The following is a 19077-nucleotide window of genomic DNA, read 5'->3' as shown; positions in this document are numbered from 1 at the left end:
CTCATCTGAGGCTGAATGCAAAACCCATTGGTGAGAATTTTAACCCCCCAAAATGGGTGAGTTTGGGTCAGGGAGGGGGGTGAGGGGAGATGTAAAAATGTTCCAAAATCTCAAACCTAACCGCAATCCACCCACTTCTGGTTTCAACGGAGGTAGGATGGGGAGGGGGAGGGGGCGGCTGACCAACCCACTCCCAGAAGGCGGGTTGCTCATTTAAATATTATAATGAGGCTGCATGCCTCAAGATTTCATCTCCATTTCAAATTTCACCCTGGCCAGATGGGACTCTCGGGCCTCGGGAAACCCGGCAGCTCAAGGGAGGCGAGGACTTCTGTATCCAGCAGGCAAGCGCCTTTCAAGTTACCTGCTGGATCCTGCTTTCCCCTGCACCCTGCCCACCACGATCGAACACCAGCCCCCTACCCCGATCTCCCACTGACCCGACGACCCTTCCAATCTGCCCCACGCCCACTCTAATGCCTCCGATCTCCCCTCTGGCACCCGCATGTCTCCAACCCACGATCTCTCCCTCCCGTCTACGGCCTGGTGCCACAGGGCTTCCTGCCCGGCTGCAGCTAGGAAACGGAGACAAAAAATGTGAATCAGGCCCTACCATTAAATTCGGCAGGACACGAGGGAAACTCGATGTTCCCGATTTCCCGACTGCAAAACAGCCTCCCCGCTCCCTCCCAGGCTCCAAGTTATTGTCGGGGTGATTGTTCCTACTTGGCAATTGGACATGCTCTATGCTGGCATTGTGTTTCAATGAATGGAAAATGTGTTTCACACTCTGCCACTGACATCCTTCATCTTGATGGCTATTTTTCTTTACAAAAAGTATATGTGCATTGGCAAAGTGAGTTCTTAAAGTGCTTGAGAATAGCTCCCAAGAGACTATGGTCGCAAAGTAATTGTCTTCCATTGCTCTGATTGCCTAGAGCTACTTTCCTGAATTATCTAGATGTTTCAGGTTATTTTCAACCTAATGTGAAACAGTTATGAGTTCTGAATGAGAGGGAGACTCATTACCTAACCTGCAGTCCAATTATTACACAATTACATTCATAAAAATGAAATGTGCCAAGCAACCGCCACTGTACTGCTGTTGAAACCACATGTAAGTAGTTTAATACAGTAAGGATGACCAAGAATTAATTCAGCACAATGAATTAAATGTGCCAAATTACCGCAAAAAGCACTCTTTTATTGAGAATAGAGTTGCAAGTATATTAAAAAAAACAAAGAAATTATATCAAATGATACGACTGAATATGCAAGTCAATTCACTCATCCTAACTTGTAAATAGTTACATTATTTTAATTCCATACCACTCTGAATCACCATTCACAAGTGGCCCAAGTTGTTTCATCGACTGGCTGACAACAAAAGCTGACTTCTGCTTTTGACTTTATGTGGGAGATGTGCCTGTCTGTAACATAGGGCCCAAGTTTCGGTCTCAGTTGCTCCTGATTTTTTGGAGCAACTGGTGTAGAACGGAGTATCTTAGAAATTCAAATTCTCGGCATTTAGTTTGCTCCAGTTCTAGTCAGTTAGAACAGTTTCACTTTGGAACAGAATTTTTTTTTCAAAAGGGGGCGTGTCCGGCCACTTACGCCTGTTTTCAAAGTTTCGGCAGTGAAAACTTACTCCAAACTAACTTAGAATGGAGTAAGCGAAGATTTTTGTACGCTTGAAAAAACCTTGTCTACACTTTAGAAAATCAGGCGTAGGGAATGGTGGGGAGGGGGTTTAAAGGGAAGTTTACAAACATTAAACACTTCAGTTTTACAAATAAAGAGCCATCATCAATAATAAATGATTAAAAACATCAATAAATCAACCAATAAATCAATCAAAAAAAATTAATACGAAATAATTTTTTTTTAAAAATCAATAAACAAAACATTTTCTACCTACCGACTGCAGCACCGGGAGCCCCCCCAGTGTGTCTCTGTCAGTGTCTGTGTTTCTGACAGCGAGAGGAGGGAGGGAAAGAAAGGAGAAGGGGGGAGGGAAAGGAGAAGGGGGGAGGGAAAGGAGAAGGGGGGAGGGAAAGGAGAAGGGGGGAGGGAAAGGAGAAGGGGGGAGGGAAAGGAGAAGGGGGGAGGGAAAGGAGAAGGGGGGAGGGAAAGGAGAAGGGGGGAGGGAAAGGAGAAGGGGGGAGGGAAAGGAGAAGGGGGGAGGGAAAGGAGAAGGGGGGAGGGAAAGGAGAAGGGGGGAGGGAAAGGAGAAGGGGGGGAGGGAAAGGAGAAGGGGGGGAGGGAAAGGAGAAGGGGGGGAGGGAAAGGAGAAGGGGGGAGGGAAAGGAGAAGGGGGGAGGGAAAGGAGAAGGGGGGAGGGAAAGGAGAAGGGGGGAGGGAAAGGAGAAGGGGGGAGGGAAAGGAGAAGGGGGGAGGGAAAGGAGAAGGGGGGAGGGAAAGGAGAAGGGGGGAGGGAAAGGAGAAGGGGGGAGGGAAAGGAGAAGGGGGGAGGGAAAGGAGAAGGGGGGAGGGAAAGGAGAAGGGGGGAGGGAAAGGAGAAGGGGGGAGGGAAAGGAGAAGGGGGGAGGGAAAGGAGAAGGGAGGGGAAAGGAGAAGGGGGGGGGGAAGGAGAAGGGGGAGGGAAAGGAGAAAGGGGGGGAGGGGAAGGAGAAAGGGGCGGGAGGTGTGGAAGGAGAAGGGGGAGGGAGGCTGAATGGGCCGGACCCGACTTCGGGCAGGGCCCGTCCCCAGCACCAGATTTACAGGTAGATGGCGTTGGGTCGGGTCGGGAGTGCGGGTCGGGAGTGCGGGTCGGGGGGGTGGTGGGAGGGAGGTGAGGTCGGGTCGGGTCGGGGGGGGAGGGAGGGAGGGAGGGATAGGGAGGTCAGGTCCGGGGGGGGGGGGGGGGGGGAAGCGCGGGTCGGGTCCAGTCCGGGGGCGCGATGAAGCAGGAGTCGGGTCGGTGTCGGGTCCGTGGGAAGCGAGTCGAGTCGGGTCGGCAGGAAGCAGGAGCTGGGCGTGGGAGGCAGCCTTATGCACGCAGCCCCAGTGAGGCCATTCGGCCAGGGCTAGGGGCTGCGTGCTTCGGGCCCCTCCCACACAGTTTTGGGCGCTTGGAGCTACTGCACATGCGCGGCCACTGTCGTGCGCATGTGCAGAGGTCCCGGCACTGTTTTCAGCGCAGGGACCTGGCTCCGCCCCCTACAGCTCGTGCTGCGCCACGCCAAGCTGCAAACGACCTGCAGGGAGCCGGAGAATCTGTAAGTTTTTTTTAGGCGCACTTTGTGGCGCTAAAAACGGGCGTCCAGGTCGGGGCTGCGCCGTTCTAGGCGCGGCCCGAAACTTGGGCCCATAGTCTGGATTAGTCAGTACCTCTGCTCATAAAGGAGATGTGCTATATACATTGTGGTCTCAGCAATGTCAACCAAGCCACTGTAGCCACCCACTCCGAGGAAAAGACTTCCTTGAAAGAGAGGCAGGCAAACATTTTTATGCAGACAAAAGCATTCTATAAATATATAATGGGTACATTTAACTTGAAAAATAAGTCAACTTATGAGAAGCATTCACAACTTCTGTCAAATCAATTGAGAACTAACCACAGTAACAAAAGAGTTATGGGGTCCTTGAGTAACTGCTGATGCAGTAACAGAATGTCTGTCTCATACCCAATTATCTGAATCAGCTAATATTGGATTCAGCACTGGAGTAAAAATCTGCTCGAATGCCCTCCCAAGCACTGACTGACAACTGTAATAAAACTAATGGAAACCTAAGGATTGTGCCAACAGAATTTGAAGAACTGATAAAGCTCATTGTATGCAGACTGGAGTGTCATCTACAATGAAGTTACAAGGCAACAGGAACATGATGGGTATGTTTCCTTAATATTAACAAACTGCTGCATTTCATATCAAGTCAAATTAAACAGCTTTCATTTTAGTCCAATAAAAATAAGTACCCAATGTAGTAGAGAGTAAAACATTTCTTACACTTTGCATTTGAGATTCTCCAAGATTTTCTTTACAATCTCCGTTAAGTCTTCTTGGCATAGTTGAATTACGTGCGCATTGTGATGAATCACAGTTCTGGATCTGCAGGTCCATTTTATCCTGGTCTCCTTTCTTTTTTGAGCTGACAGCTTCTCTAGCTACAGGTTTTATTGTGCCAAAATACACATCACTGGAAACATCCAATTTATTCCATTCACTTTTAGATCTAGAATAGCCAAACTCTCTGCAGTTTGTAGAGTCTGAATGTCCGGTACGTGAGCATTCTGTACTAGCTGGTTTATTTTTTGCATTGTTGACGTTATTGTCAGTACAAACGCCTGAGTCCAAGTTATTAGTATAGGAACAGTCTGATTTTTCTCTATTAAATGTACTTGCATTATCAAGTTCTGAAATATCATTGTGTACAGGAGGGGTATGGAGATGTAATTCGGAATTATCTGTACAGTTCACAATGTCCTTATGGAAGGAACCAGTACATGATGACTCAACTTTAGTTTTTTTGTCTATTACAGTGTTGCCAGATACTGGGCACTTACAGTTCACTTTACCTGTGTAATTGGTTTGTGACAGTTCTGATTTACTATGTTTACTTATAGTTCTTTCAGTAGGATGCTTTGTTTCAGATGTGCCATCAGTAAAAGAGTCTACTGGAAATAGTTTTCTTCGTGTCTGTGGCTTTGGGCAAGCTGTTTTATCAATGTCAACTTTTGCCTTTCTACATAACATGGCTGGGGTTTCTTGGGAAGAGATCCTGCTCTTCTCCGCATGTCTGCTTTCCAAGAAATTGCTTTCATTGCAGGTAGCAGAACTGCAAGGGGTCGCTTTTCCTCTGTTTTTCAGGCTGTCTTCTTCATAAGAGCTCTGAAAGAGCTTTGCACTTGTTGAACTTGGCTCTTGTACTGTACTAAAATGGCTTCCAGCAACATGTGAAGGATTTTGATCACAATAACTCAGTTGTTGGGCAATTCGCGCGATCACTTCTTCCCTTTCCTGAAGCAAGCTTCCTATCAAAGGGTTCATCTCTCCTGAAGGAATATGAGAAGATGAGCTGCTGGTTTCATTGGAATCTGTCACAGAAAGCGACTTTAATGTCTTCATTGTATGGGTCTCATAAGGCTGTACCTGCACTTTAGTTATTTCAGCAGTATTTGCCCAATTACAACATTGAGTCTTAGTCTGTGAATTTCTGATTTCAGATATTTTGTCAGCATCACTTAATGTTGTTGGTTTGCTTGGTTCCAAGATCTCAGGAGAAGGACATTTTCTTGTGTTTACTGTACTTGTTGGCAGCAATGCATGGTTTCTGACAGCGGTCAGTGTTTGCTTATTGTACTTCTGTTGTGCCCCTGGCATGCTGCAGTAGTCTTGCTCTTTTGCATTGGTGGGTTGATAAGCATCCTTCTCTTGACTGGGGATATTTTTCCCATAGAAACTGAGTGTGGTGTGAATACTGCATGTCAACAATGGATAACTCGGCTGCCTCGGGAGGGATAGGACACTCACTCGCAAAGCCAGGCTGTGGGAAATATTAGGAACTGGAAAGACATGTTCAACTGGTGGCTGGGTAAAATTTAGCAACATATCTTCATCTGTTGCACTTATTCTAAAGATTAAGCAAAACAAGTTTAAAAAGTCAGAAACAAAAATATTATCAGTGAGAAAATGTATTAAGTAATGCATCATTAAGACATACAAACCCTGTGGTCTATGCGGAGCTAGTTGATCTTGGCTGGGGCAACAGAAATTAGGGCACTAAAATGGGCTTAGTAATGGGATTATCAACCTGCTATCCTGCTTCTGGTCTCTTCCTGAAAGGGCATGTATGGCTGTCAGGTATAGTCAGGGTCAGACTTAGCTGCAATGAGTCCCATAATCAAATCATCTGCAGCATTTACTCTCCAGCCTCTCACGTGAGGAATGGTCATTTGAGTGTGGTACTGGAAGGTTGTTAGAATCTATGGAACTCTACCACAGGGTAACTCACTATCTTCAGCAGCGAGGTACAAGGGCAGGCGGGGAACATAGGAACAAGAGTAGGCCATTCAGCCCACTGAACCTGTTTCCGATGTTCAATTACATCATGGCTGATCTGTATCTTAACTCCATCTTCCTGCTTTGTTCTGTAACCCTCAACACCCTTGCCTAACAAAATTCTATCAAGCTTAGTTTTAAAATTTTCAATTGACCTAGCAACAACAGCTTATTGGGGAGAGTTCCAGATTTCCACTACCCTTTGTCTGAAGAAGTTCGTTCTGACATCACCCTAAACAGCCAAGCTCTAAATTTAAGGTTATGTTCTCTTGTTCTTGACTTTCCCACCAGAGGAAATAGTTTATGACTTATCTACGCTATAATCATCTTAATCACTTCAATTAGATCACTCCTTAAGCTTCTATATTCAAGGGAATACAAGCCAAGCCTATGCAATCTGTCGTCATTAACTTAACGCGTTTAGCTCCGGTATCATTCTGGTGAATCTGTGCTGCACCCCCTCCAAGGTTAATATATCCTTCCTGAGGTGCAGTGCGCAGAATTGAATGCAGTAAGTCCAGATGGGGTCTAACCAGAGCTCTGTATAGATGTGACATAACTGCCACCCCTTTGTATTCCAGCCCTCTTGAGATAAAGGTCAAAATTCCATGAGCTTTTCAAATTATTTTTTACCTGCCCACTAGATTTTAGTGATTTCTGTACTTGGACCCCTAAATCTTTCTGCTCAACCACAGTTCTTAGCTTCTCACCATTTAGAAAGTACTCTCATCTATCTTTCTTAGGTCCAATGTGGATAACCTCACATTACCCCACATTGAACTCTATCTGGCACAGCTTTGCCCACTCATTTAATCAATCAATGTCTCTTTGAAACTTTCTGCTCCAATCTACACTATTTAGTGTGCCACCTAATTTATTGTCATCAGCAAACCTAGATATGCGGCTCTTTATTTGTTCATCCAAGTCATTTATAAATATAGTGAAAAGCCTCGGCCCCAGTACAGATCCCTGGCGGTTCACCACTGGTCACATCTTGCGATTTTGGAGTACATACCCATTATCCTTTCTTTCTGTCTCCTACCTGCTAACCAATTCCCTAGCCAAGCCAATAGAATCATAGAAAAAAACTACGACACAGAAAGAGGCCATTCGGTCCATCATGTCCGTGCTGGTCGAAAAAGTGCTATCCTGCCCAACGCCACCTTCCAGCACTAGGTCCGTAGCCCTGTAGATTACGGCTCTTTAAGTGCACATCAAAGTACTTTTTTTAACGTGATGAGGGTTTCTGCCTCTCCCATTCTTTCAAGCAGTGAATTCCAGACCCTCACCACTCTCTGGGTGAAGAAATGTTTCTTCATCTCCCCTCTAATCCTTCTACCAACTACTTTAAATCTATGCCCCCTGATTATTGAACCCTCTGCTAAGGGAAATAGGTCCTAATTCCATGCACTGTCATTTTTGTTAACAATCTCATAACTACAGCAGGATAGTTCTCCCAGACCAAACTAAATCAGTGTCAGTGTGAATAAAATACAGTGCTTCAAGTTTGATCACATTATTTTCAAACGAAAATATCGTTGTAGATTATATCAATGGCAGGAAGTGAGCAAAAATGTATTTTTTGAAATGCACTGAAATCACCATTCCAAAACATGAAATGAGTACACTGATGGACCTATACAACACTCACCGGTACAAAATATTGCGTGGAACAGCACCTTGTGATGCACTCAGCCAAGCACTCAGCTGAGAAAAAAAGACATATGAACGGACAGCCTGCAGAAGGCTTTTTTCTTCAATAAAGCGATCTCCAGTTCTGAAGATTAAAAGATGGCAAACATCAATAATAGTTCTAACAGAGCACATTTAAACACTAGCAAGTGGAAATTAGGTTGGAGACTACTTAGGGCGCTAATGGCAGTGGGACGGTAAATTTTGCGCCTGAAAATGATTTGTGATGGCAGCCAAAAAATCCGGTTGTTGTGCCCGGAGAGTGGAGTGGAGCACAAAGGGAGGCATTCCATACCTCTCTTAGGGCGCTAGGCCGGGCGAGCAACTGAAAATCCGGCCTCGGAGCGCCCCGAGAGAGTCCTCCTCGGGAAAAAAAAATAGGGACAAAAAACACTGCCGATAAATTACTCCCCCCAAATACAGGTGAGTCGCAAAATATTAAATTAACTCACCTTTTCCAATCATTCCTTCCCGTAGCGCCCCAGGACAGCTCTGCACGCCAGCTTTCAAAGAAGCTGTCACCATGGGGCACTATGAGTGCCGCTACAACCTAATTTTGAAACATGGTCGAAACCGGGGGGTGATACACACCAGCTCCACGCTCCAGGGTGGTACTGGTCAGCATTGCCCGCACTAGCAGACTAAATGTGCTGAGCGGCGCGAATGCCGGTGCTTGTGGCTCCGACCCCTTTAGCGCTTCTGTTCCAACCCTTTCCAGGGGTGCAAAGCGACCGAATTTCTACTCCCAGATGTCTGTTAAACATGGATAGCATTGAAATAGCACCAACATCTTATTGGACACTGGGAATATATTTGATTGGGGATGAAAGGAATGGCAACTCTTGCTTGCCTTTCTCAAGAAAAAAATGCTCACAAACACATTGAAGAACTGGAATGTAACCCTCTACTTACACAACACATCAATAATGCACATCACAACTCCTTGAACAAAAAAAGAGGCAGGTCTGCCTCTTTCCCCTTCCTGCAGAGCCACTGGTAATGATAGTAATAACAAACCTGAACATCCATAGAGAACAGCCTAAAATGAAAGGGGCGGGGGGAGGGGGGGGGGGGGTGGAACATAAAACGTTACATACGGATTCCTATACTTGACCATCACCTCAGTTCTTTTCAGAGATATTATTCTCGATAGCTTTTTTTGAAAATGAAAGTCTTCTTCCCTCCCTCAGCAATGTACATGCTGCTCTCGACCTGTCCTATCACTCCTGGGTGGACAAGGTCAATAACGATGAGCGTTCTGTCCTGTCTCTTTTATTTATTCCAAATGCTACCAAGCTGAGTCTCAACAACAATCCTGTAATTTCGACAGGAGAAGTTTAAAATTTCAATTGACAAACAACTGCAAATACCCCTCTTGCTGCTCCCCAACATGTGGATAATGCATCTACAAGCCATTTTGAGTTGTTAATTCAAGTCTTTGCCCCTTCCTGGAGGCCTACAACAAGAATTCACTTCAGAAACACAACACAAATAGAGGAAGGGATAAAAATCAATGAGAGCAACTCCTCCTGCACCAGAGATGGTAGCGCAGGTAAGACATTTATAGCAACAATAATGATGGGACTACACCAAGCCAAGACTTCACCAGTGTGTGTGTCACTGGTGTACTCCAGCTCTCAGGGCAAACAGCGAAGACATGCATAATAAAAGTGAGGCAAGAGAATCCAATTTTAGGACAGCCTGCTCTACCAATGTTTATTTAGTCTGCTCTACCAATGTTTATTTTGTTTCCAGCATCCTTGCTAGGTAGTACTAGAACTATTACTCAGATGAACTCCAGCCCAACATAAGGTACGCAGCACTTGAACACCTCAACGAAACTACCTCTGTAATCTAGACTACCTGACCCTCAAGTGTGTAACATCAAATATGGAGAGCTATGGCAATGGCCTCAGTACAGCAATATTTGCTCCGACTACATTATAACAATGACAACACTTCTTCAATGACTGTAAAGCACTTCGGGACCTCCAGTGGTCCTGAATGAAAGGCAAGACTTTCTTTCTTTACAAATACTCTATAAGCAAAATATCTATTCCAATACATAAACTAATGTAAAGTCTTGAAAAGAAAAATACATTTCAATGGTAACACCCCGATATTTCAGCATGAGACTATTTCAGTCATGCGGGTATTTGTACATACTGCAATAAATGTTACCTTTAAACAGCAACCAAGTGCAGATTTCACTCCAGAGCAGAGTCCAACAAATGAAAAATACAAAGAAAGCTGCCAGGGGAAAATGCTTTTAGACATGCTTACAATACCAACTTTAGTCATAATGAGGTTCTTTATACTTTGCATAGATTGTCTTATTATATAGAGATTAGAGAACAATTTATCCCACTGATAATTGTGCCAAGAAATCTACTTTGTATCTATAAAAGAAGCTAAATCTTTTACTTACTGTGAAACAAATTGATTAAACCCAATAGCTGTAGTATGTTGGACCTAAACAAATTCCAGCAAAATATATTGCCATTAAGTTAGAGTTTTAATACAATGGTTTCTATGTTTATATTCTTTGCTTTAACTGGATGGCATTATTCATTCTTTTCACAAGACAAAAGGAGGAAAAAAATTAGATGTCTACTAATTTGGCAAACCAATTTTTATTAGTATTTCACTCTGGTGAAGAACAAAGACTTACTTTTTGGGCACTGGCTGTAAAGACCACCTTTCCAGCAGCAAAGCATCCTGTTTGATAGCAGGGTCGTTTATATCACCCCCCTCTGTGGATGGACCATCAGCGTCGCTATAGCAACAGTCGGGAAGCAACATCACTTCAACCATGATGGAAATATTATTCCTCCACAGAAGCAAAACCTGAGACCTGGTTCTTCTGGCCTGACAACACTGTCAAAATACATGGAGGGGGTGGAGGGTGGGGAAGAGAAAGGAAATTATGAACAAATTTGAAAAACAAAACTTTTCAGTATCAACATCTTACAATTTTGGACAAATATCCAATATGTTTCTTTTTAGTAAAATCCTTTTCAATTGTTAGAAAATGTAGGAATTGATAACATTTAAATATATTGTGAAAAGTTTAATTAAGTACATACCTGCGGCACTATTTCAATGCATTCATGTTTTATACTTAAGGACTGTCCAAGCTGTGCTGGAGGGCAATGAAACCCTTCTGTACGACCTTTCGCTGAACATTCTGGTGTACGACCCTCGGTGATCAACAAGGTCAGGGAAAGCAAAAACTCCTCTGCATCATATTCAAAGTACTCATCTATTGTATCTACAAGGAAGAATAGAGTCTATTTAACGACACATGACTCCTGTTAAATCCTTTTATTAGCCATCACTGTTTTAATGCACACATAGGCTTGCACGAACAAGCTGAAAATACTCAACAATACTAATCACTGTGGGAGATGGTTCAGTAAATTCTTGAAGCACAGTAAATAACACATCCTGACCCATAATCTGGGTTAACCAGAAACAGTTGGCATAGAGCAAAAATATATATATAAACTGACAAGGATTATTCATGTCCATTCCAGCCGTTTGTGACAACTAAAATAGCCGATGCTTTCTTCCAGAAGCTCCTTTAAATCAAATACAAGTTTGCCTTTTGTATACCTTTAGCATATTCTATTTCAGGTACCACTTAGAAACTTAATTACCTTCAGTAGAGATTGGAAGAACGAAAAGCATTCATTTACTAATTGTGAAAGCCCTTGTTCCTTCTTTGAATGTCATAATGCCTACATCCTATCACACACAGGCATGGATTCATGATGAATATACAGTAGGTCCTTTGTTACCAGCTGATACGAAAGCCAGCCAATAATTAGCAGCAGGAATTAAAATTCAGCAATTCACGGAGATTATAAATGCAGCTGTCATCGTGCAGCCGCGGAGTCCTTTCTGGTTTTTACTGTAAATTCTGCGATGCCAACAGCAACATTTCAGGCTACAGCCATAATGATGTTGAGCAAGAGAAATATCTCAGGAGATATTAACCATTATTTTTTTAAATACATAATGTGGACACTTTTTTGGGGACAGGGTATCACCCTGAGAAGTGGCTTTCCAGTTCAGCTTGTAGAAATTAAATAATGCAATAGGAAACACAGTCCGGGAATTCTTGAGGTATTTGACTGTTCATATCTTCTCGGTACTACTGAAATGAGTTGCCACAGTATATATGCTCACTTTACTGTTGTGTTTTGGACTGTTTGGACAATGTTATCCATGGCATCTAATGAAGTTCAAACATACTAACCTAAGGGTTGTCACAGCACAGTATTCAATTATCATATGACAAGATTTCACATCATCACTAATTGGGTGCAAGAATTCTCACCCACAGATAAAATCTCACACATACACTAATTTTCAAAACGCAAGTACCAAGGACTATAATAAATAAAATATTTTGTCAAACATTAAGGTGAAAAGCAACGGAAAGCATACAACTTTTTGAGAGCCGGAATTTCCGAGTCACTTGGTCAACTGAACAATATGCCTTCCACAACTAAGAAAGAGTGGGTCGGTTTATTCCCAGCCATTGCCAATCTGGAGGAAGGATATAAAGCAAGTATAACTAACCTGTGAACCATCATTATTCATTATCAGCAGGATCCAGGAATTGTGCTAATAAATTGGGTTGTACCATAGTTTGGCTAGTAGGTGTCAGCCTTGGCTCAGTGGTGACATTCTTGCTTACGAGTCAGAAAATTGTGGAGGATGGTTCAAGCCCTACTCCACAGATTTCACCATACAATCTAGGCTGACACTTCAGTGCCCTATCGTAGGTGCAGTCTGTAAGTCAAGACGTTAAATCAAGTGTGCCCTCTCAAGTGGATGTAAAAGATCCCATGCAATATTCGAAGAAGAGTAGGGAAGTTCTTCTGGTATCCTGGCCAACATTTATCCATCACCAAAAATACATTATTTGATCATTTATCTCATTGCTATCTGTGGGACCTTGCTCTGCACAAATTGCTTGCCACATTTCCCAACGTTACAACTGTGACTATACCTACTTCAAAAGTACGTCCTGTGTAAGGCACAATATGACTGCGAGTTCTTTATTTGTTAGTCTTAATTTTGTAAAGTCAGTTTCGTTGGTCTTACTGGCATGAATGGAAATGGGAAAATGATTGAAGAAAATTTGGAATGCTACAAGGTGTATTTGGACTTTCAAAAGGCTTTTGACAAGGTCCCACACAAGAGATTAGTGTGCAAAATTAAAGCACATGGTATTGGGGGTAATATACTGACATGGATAGAGAACTGGTTGGCAGACAGAAAGCAGAGAGTCGGAATAAACAGGTCCTTTTCAGAATGGCAGGCAGTGATCAGTGGGGTGCCGCAGGGTTCAGTGCTGGGACGCCAGCTATTTACAATATACATCAATGATTTAGATGAAGGAATTGAATGTAATATCTCCAAGTTTCCAGATGACACTAAGTTGGGTGGCGATGTGAGCTGTGAGGAGGATGCTAAGAGGCTGCAGGGTGACTTGGACGGGTTAGGTGAGTGGGCAAATGCATGGCAGATGCAGTATAATGTGGATAAATGTGAGGTTATCCATTTTGGGGGCAAAAACACAAAGGCAGAATATTATTTGAATGGCGACAGACTAGAAAAAGGGGAGGTGCAACGAGACCTGGGTGTCATGGTACATCAGTCATTGAAGTTTGGCATGCAGGTACAGCAGGTGGTGAAGAAGGCAAATGGCATGTTGGCCCTCATAGCCAGGGGATTTGAGTATAGGAGCAGGGAGGTCTTATTGCAGTTGTACAGAGGCTTGGTGAGGCCACACCTGGAATATTGTGTTCAGTTTTAGTCTCCTAATCTGAGGAAAGACATTCTTGCTATTGAGGGAGTACAGCAAAGGTTCACCAGATTGATTCCCAGGATGGCAGGACTGACATATGAGGAGAGACTGGATCAACTGGACTTGTATTCACTGGAGTTTAGAAGGATGAGAGGGGATCTCATAGAAACATATAAAATTCTGATGGGATTGGACAGATTAGAGGCAGGAAGAGTGTTCCCGTTGCTGGGGAGTTCCAGAACCAGGGTTCACAGTCTAAGAATAAGGGGCAAGCCATTTAGGACTGAGATGAGGAGAAACTTCTTCACTCAGAGAGTGGTTAACCTGTGGAATTCTCGACCGCAGAAAGTTGTTGAGGCCAGTTCGTTAGATATATTCAAAAGGGAGTTAGATATGGCCTTTACGGCCACAAAGGGATCAAAGGGTATGGAGAGAAAGCAGGAAAGGGGTACTGATCAGACTGAGGTTGAATGATCAGCCATGATCTTACTGAATGGCGGTGCAGGCTCGAAGAGCCGAATGGCCTACTCCTGCACCTAATTTCTATGTTTCTAAGAGGACAATCTGCTTAAACGATTAGATTTCAATTGTATTCTGCAGAGTTAAGCAAATATTCCACAGGAAAAAAATCATTGTTTTAATTTTAAATGGAACTTTCAAAGACTAAGTTAACACCATCTACGGCAATGTTGTATTCAGCTTGATTTTCTCAAAAATTATCTGTAATCAGTAAAGTTTGATCTTTATCTGGAATAGTTATATTTCTCTCAATCGTATCAAATTGTGAATACACACAAATGACTGTGGAGATCACCGACCAAAATTATATAAATTTTGTTGTGTGGTTCGACGTTGAAGTTAGAGGGCTTAATTGAAAATTTCAAAAGGAATGGCAATAGTGCTTAGATGAAGACTCCAAATCTAACATCAACTTATGCTACCATATTACACAACCTGGATCTTAAATTTTCTTTAAAAGGGCCATTATTGCTCTTCCAAGTTTATTAGGAAAACCTATTCCATATGTAAATAAACATACGAGCAGAGAAGATTTCTTCTGGTGCTTTGTATAGTCAAATGGAAATGTCAGTGTATTTCGCTGCCCTACATTGGCTTCCGATTGAGCAACGCCTTGATGTAAAAATTCTCACCCTTGTTTTCAAGTCCCTCCATGGCCCCGGCTTCCCTATCTCTAACCTTCCCCAGCCTTACAATCCTACGAAATATCTGCGCTGCTCCAATTCTGGCCTCTTGCGCACTTAGTAAAATGTCTCAAGGTGCTTCACAGGAACGTCAGCAACAAAACTTAGTAAAGCTGTTTTAAGGTAAACATAAGCCATTGAAACTGAAAATACCATTGCACTACAAAAAAGTAATTCTGTCGCTTGTGTAAAATATAATCAAATGTTGTATTTATTATGGTTGCTGTATTCACAACAATCTTCCTTTGAGCAAAAGGTGACTTCCATTTATCAAATCATGTTAGTAACAATGCAATGAATGTCTTTATAGCAACATTTACAAATATGTTCAGTCATTCTCTGTGTCACCAATTAAGGAAGCATGCATCCCATTGAGAGGGTGCAGAGGTTGTATAACTACCGTCTGTTTGCACATTGCATTTCCTCAATCTGATCCATACAGAGCTTTTTCAGATCATCACTGATTGACTTCTCCATCAGAGGACCTCGCCATTTATATAGAAGCTTAAGGCATTCCAAAGTACTCAGTAGCCAATTCTTACAAATTCAGGTCTGCCATGGTAGAAACCTTCTTGGGTTCAGTAACATCAGTCTCTCCCATATGTTATCTGAGTGCCGTATTTTGATGGGAGTGGTTTATACTGCCCTATACCTGCTTATACAACATAATCCAGGGATGGTACAATATCTTCGCCCGTGTGATCTGGACCAGATATATGGTCTTTCACACGTATATTTCTTTAATCTTGAGTGAACACTTGGTGAGACAAGACTTGATACAAATCATTAAATTGCTTTATTTCACATCAGGTGAACATAAAGGACAACAAGTATGATGGATTTAATTTATTTCAATCAATACAACTTGTCCTTGCATAAGAATATAAAATGAACACATCAATGGGTCACCTTACAACACCAACAACATATATTTATATAGTGTCTTTAACATAGTAAAACGTCCCAAGGCTCTTCACTGAAGTGTGAGAAGACAGAAATTTGACCTTAATTTAAACAGCGCAGGGCAGAACCTCTTCCCCATGTAGTCTTGTGGCTTTTTTTGAGCACTCTCTCTTCACAGAGATTGATCAAAGGGTTTTCCAACACAATAAGTGTGAGTTTTTTTCTCTCGATTACCCAGACAAGCTAATAAATTGCTTATTGTTTAGACTCTGGGGAAAACAACTTCGATTCAGCATATTCAACATCTTTTGTCCGGGAGCCTTTTCTGAAAATTGGGAGAATACACCTCTGCTTCAAAAAAAAAACAAACATTGAAGTAACTCATATTCTCAAATCCTTTCTGTGGAAAAGTAGGCAAAATATCCAATTCATTACTTTTCCAAGTGCATTCACTGTTTTTTTTACATTGGCTATTTGCTGTCACTTTTGCCTATGAGATGAATGACCAGTGTTGATGGCAGTGGTGGTGGAAGGATGAGTGTTTGTTTGCCAGGACATTGGGAGACCTCCCTGCTCTCTTTGGACCTGTGCCACCTACCTGAACCACTAGAAGAGGCAAATGGGCCTCGGTTTAACATCTCATCCAATAATGTAACTCATCCAACAATACATCCCTCTGAACATGCCACTAAAATGTCAGCTGAAATCATATGTTCAAATCCTGGGCTGGGGTTTGAACCCAGAAACTTCTTATTCAGAAACGACAGTGTTACCAACTGAGCAAAACTGATACGGATCTTTACAATGAATAGAGAGCGTGAACTGTGTAATATTTGTGATAACATTTACATAGAAACTATACCTTTCAGGATAATCAGAACAAGTTTATTAAAACAACAGCAACATAAAGCACCATTTTATCAACCATTTATCTTACAAATAGGAATTATATTTTCATGGCAAGGACAACAAGCACCATTTATGTGGCCTGCCCAGCCGAGCTGATCAAGTGTGGTCAGTGCTTCAATGCTGGGGATGTTGGCCTGGTCGATGGTGCGTCTTGTAGGATCTTGCGGAGACATCGTTGGTGGTATTTCTCCAGCGACTTGAGGTGTCTACTGTACATGGTCCATGTTTCTGAGCCATACAGGAGGGCGAGTATTACTACAGCCCTGTCGACCATGAGCTTGGTGACAATTTTAAGGGCCTGGTCTTCAAACACTCTCTTCTCAGGCTAACCATCGTTATTGTTATTTACAGTGACAAATGTTTTTTGCGCATGGAAAAGACGGTAGATAGTTACTGGGCACGAATGCACTGCCTGCTCATGTTTATGCCAAAAGCTGTACAACTTCAGGATACAGTACTTGCTACAATAATCCTGTTGCCTAGGACGTGGAAAACTTTGTAGATTCAACATTAGTAACTGCAGAACTGCTCTGTTTACACCCATTATACAACATCTGTGGGCAACAAGGAATTCAATGAACAATTAATTTGCTGTTTTTTTCCTTTGTTCGTTAAGCTGACTTAATCTGTCCAGACTTCTGAATCTTCACTTTTTGTTTAAATTTAAATTTATAGGCAGAAGACTAATCTTTTGACTCCAGCATTGACACCTGCGCAAAATTGGCCAATTCGTATTGTGTTCTTGTGAAATTAGTTCTGATGAAAGATTAATGACCTAAAATGTTGACTCAGTTTCTCTCTCCACATATGCTGCCTGACCTGCTGAGCATTTCCAGCATTTTCTGTTTTTAATTGAATTAGTATTGTGTCTTGGAGATAATCAGGGTGCATAGAGTAAAGAAACAACAAAAATTTAGGAATGGGTGTGTTTTAAATGCCTTTGTTTCCTTGAGGGGGCCTTAATTAACTGCACTGCTAATTATAGGTTCTGGCAGGTATTAGCATCACACACCCCACACCTTAGTAACTGTGTATAGTGCTAAACACATCACATCCCAGCATGTATTTTGTAGATAGCTGTATAATCAACATCTACAAAAGGTAGGAGTCATTTAACTTTAAGCAATTCTAGAGACACACAGAAACATAATGGTAGCAAGGAGGAGAAGGTGAAATAAAAGAGACTCAGCTCAAGCATCGTGAGATAGCTTTACCTCAGTAAATCTGTCGGGCCAGAAACTATCTACTGTAGGAAAGCTAGTAAAGGAATCAACTCATCTTAACAGTCATGGGTAAGACGAAACTCTTAAAAGAGACTCCAATAATGATTTTTCTTTTGAAGTGCAATTAGAAATTCATCACTTGTCACCAGGGATTAATCATCAACACACCAAGAGTTTCTTTTGATAATACTTTTTGGAAGCGTATTAGAATCGTAGTTTGCACTTTCTGAAAACTGCTAACAATTTTGAACTCATTTTTGAAACACAAATAAAAACATTTCCACATTGTGATCAAAAATAATTTTACAGGAAAAATGTAAAACAGGAAAAAATCCTTTGCCTTTGAACAAATGCCCCATTATATCACAATGTCTTGAAATCGCTTCAAATGTAATGAAACAGAATAGCGAACAGTAGAGAAAGCAAATATAACAAATCCATCACTTTACAGCTGTTTTACCCTCGGTTAATACAACCAAATACTATGTGTAGCTGAAAACAGGGTTACCTCAGTGTCAGTCTTGACGGTAGGATAGGAGGAAGCCGTGTTGTCAGGCAGTGAAAAACAAGACTAGTACTGAGTGGGTTTCTTACTGAAGAAAACACACAAGCCAGCTCGCTGATACATGCTTATGTAATTGTGAGCGTAGACAGCTGGGACCACTTAGTCTCAAACACAACACACCCTGTGTGTCACTACTGTTTTTAACATCATTTTAACATTAACTGAGCATCATCTGAACACATGCCAGAACTTCTAAATTCAAAAAGATGACTTATCCTCACAGTATCTCACGACACTGACCCAGTTAAATTTACATGGTTTTTCTAAATGTTCTTGTTAGTATGGTAACTGTTTAGGAGAATACCAGATACTACTATGGTCTCAGGTGAAACTTATTACAAGAACAATTGTTTTCCTGCTCGGCCCCAAAACATTGTGTATCCAAGCACTCCCCCAAATGGAAGAAATGAGTTGGCCATAGAATAGTTCAACTGGTATCACAAATCCTTTGTGTACTCTACATCACCAACTGGTTGCATTTGTCAAGCCCCATTGATATAGGAGACGTTGCGTGGCGATTTAGAGTGAGGTCGCCAAACCAAAGGAGGAAGAGAGATTAAGAGGGGTGACCAAAACAAAATGTGGCCAAAAAACATTGGCTTTAATGATGATCTTAAAGGAGGGGGGGGGGGGGGGGTAACAAGCAGAGGGGCTTAGGAGGGAATTCCTAGATAGCTGAAGGCATAGCCATCGATGGTGGCAAAAAGGGACAGGAGCCTGGAGTCAGGTCAGGGTGGGGTTTGTATAGCTGGAGGTT

The 19077-nt window shown here is 42.3% G+C and overlaps 1 protein-coding gene across 3 annotated transcripts in view; it reads right to left on the bottom strand.

The window, feature by feature from the left end:
* Window positions 1-19077, bottom strand: part of atosa (atos homolog A) — a 114960-nt gene that overhangs the window by 23828 nt on the left and 72055 nt on the right. For all 3 annotated transcript variants that reach the window (XR_011587440.1, XM_070858406.1, XM_070858407.1), the window contains exons 2-5: window positions 10784-10968; window positions 10369-10574; window positions 7657-7782; window positions 3954-5577 (exon numbers count right to left, since the gene is read on the bottom strand). Coding sequence is in view for 2 of the 3 variants with exons in the window: in XM_070858406.1 (XP_070714507.1) it covers window positions 3954-5577; window positions 7657-7782; window positions 10369-10574; window positions 10784-10968 (2141 nt within the window). In the remaining variant the exon portion in view is untranslated. The remainder of the gene's footprint in view (window positions 1-3953; window positions 5578-7656; window positions 7783-10368; window positions 10575-10783; window positions 10969-19077) is intronic.

The sequence above is a fragment of the Pristiophorus japonicus genome, chromosome 17 (assembly GCF_044704955.1).
Source record: "Pristiophorus japonicus isolate sPriJap1 chromosome 17, sPriJap1.hap1, whole genome shotgun sequence".
NCBI lineage: Eukaryota > Metazoa > Chordata > Chondrichthyes > Pristiophoridae > Pristiophorus > Pristiophorus japonicus.
This window is presented reverse-complemented; position numbering and strand designations above follow the sequence as displayed.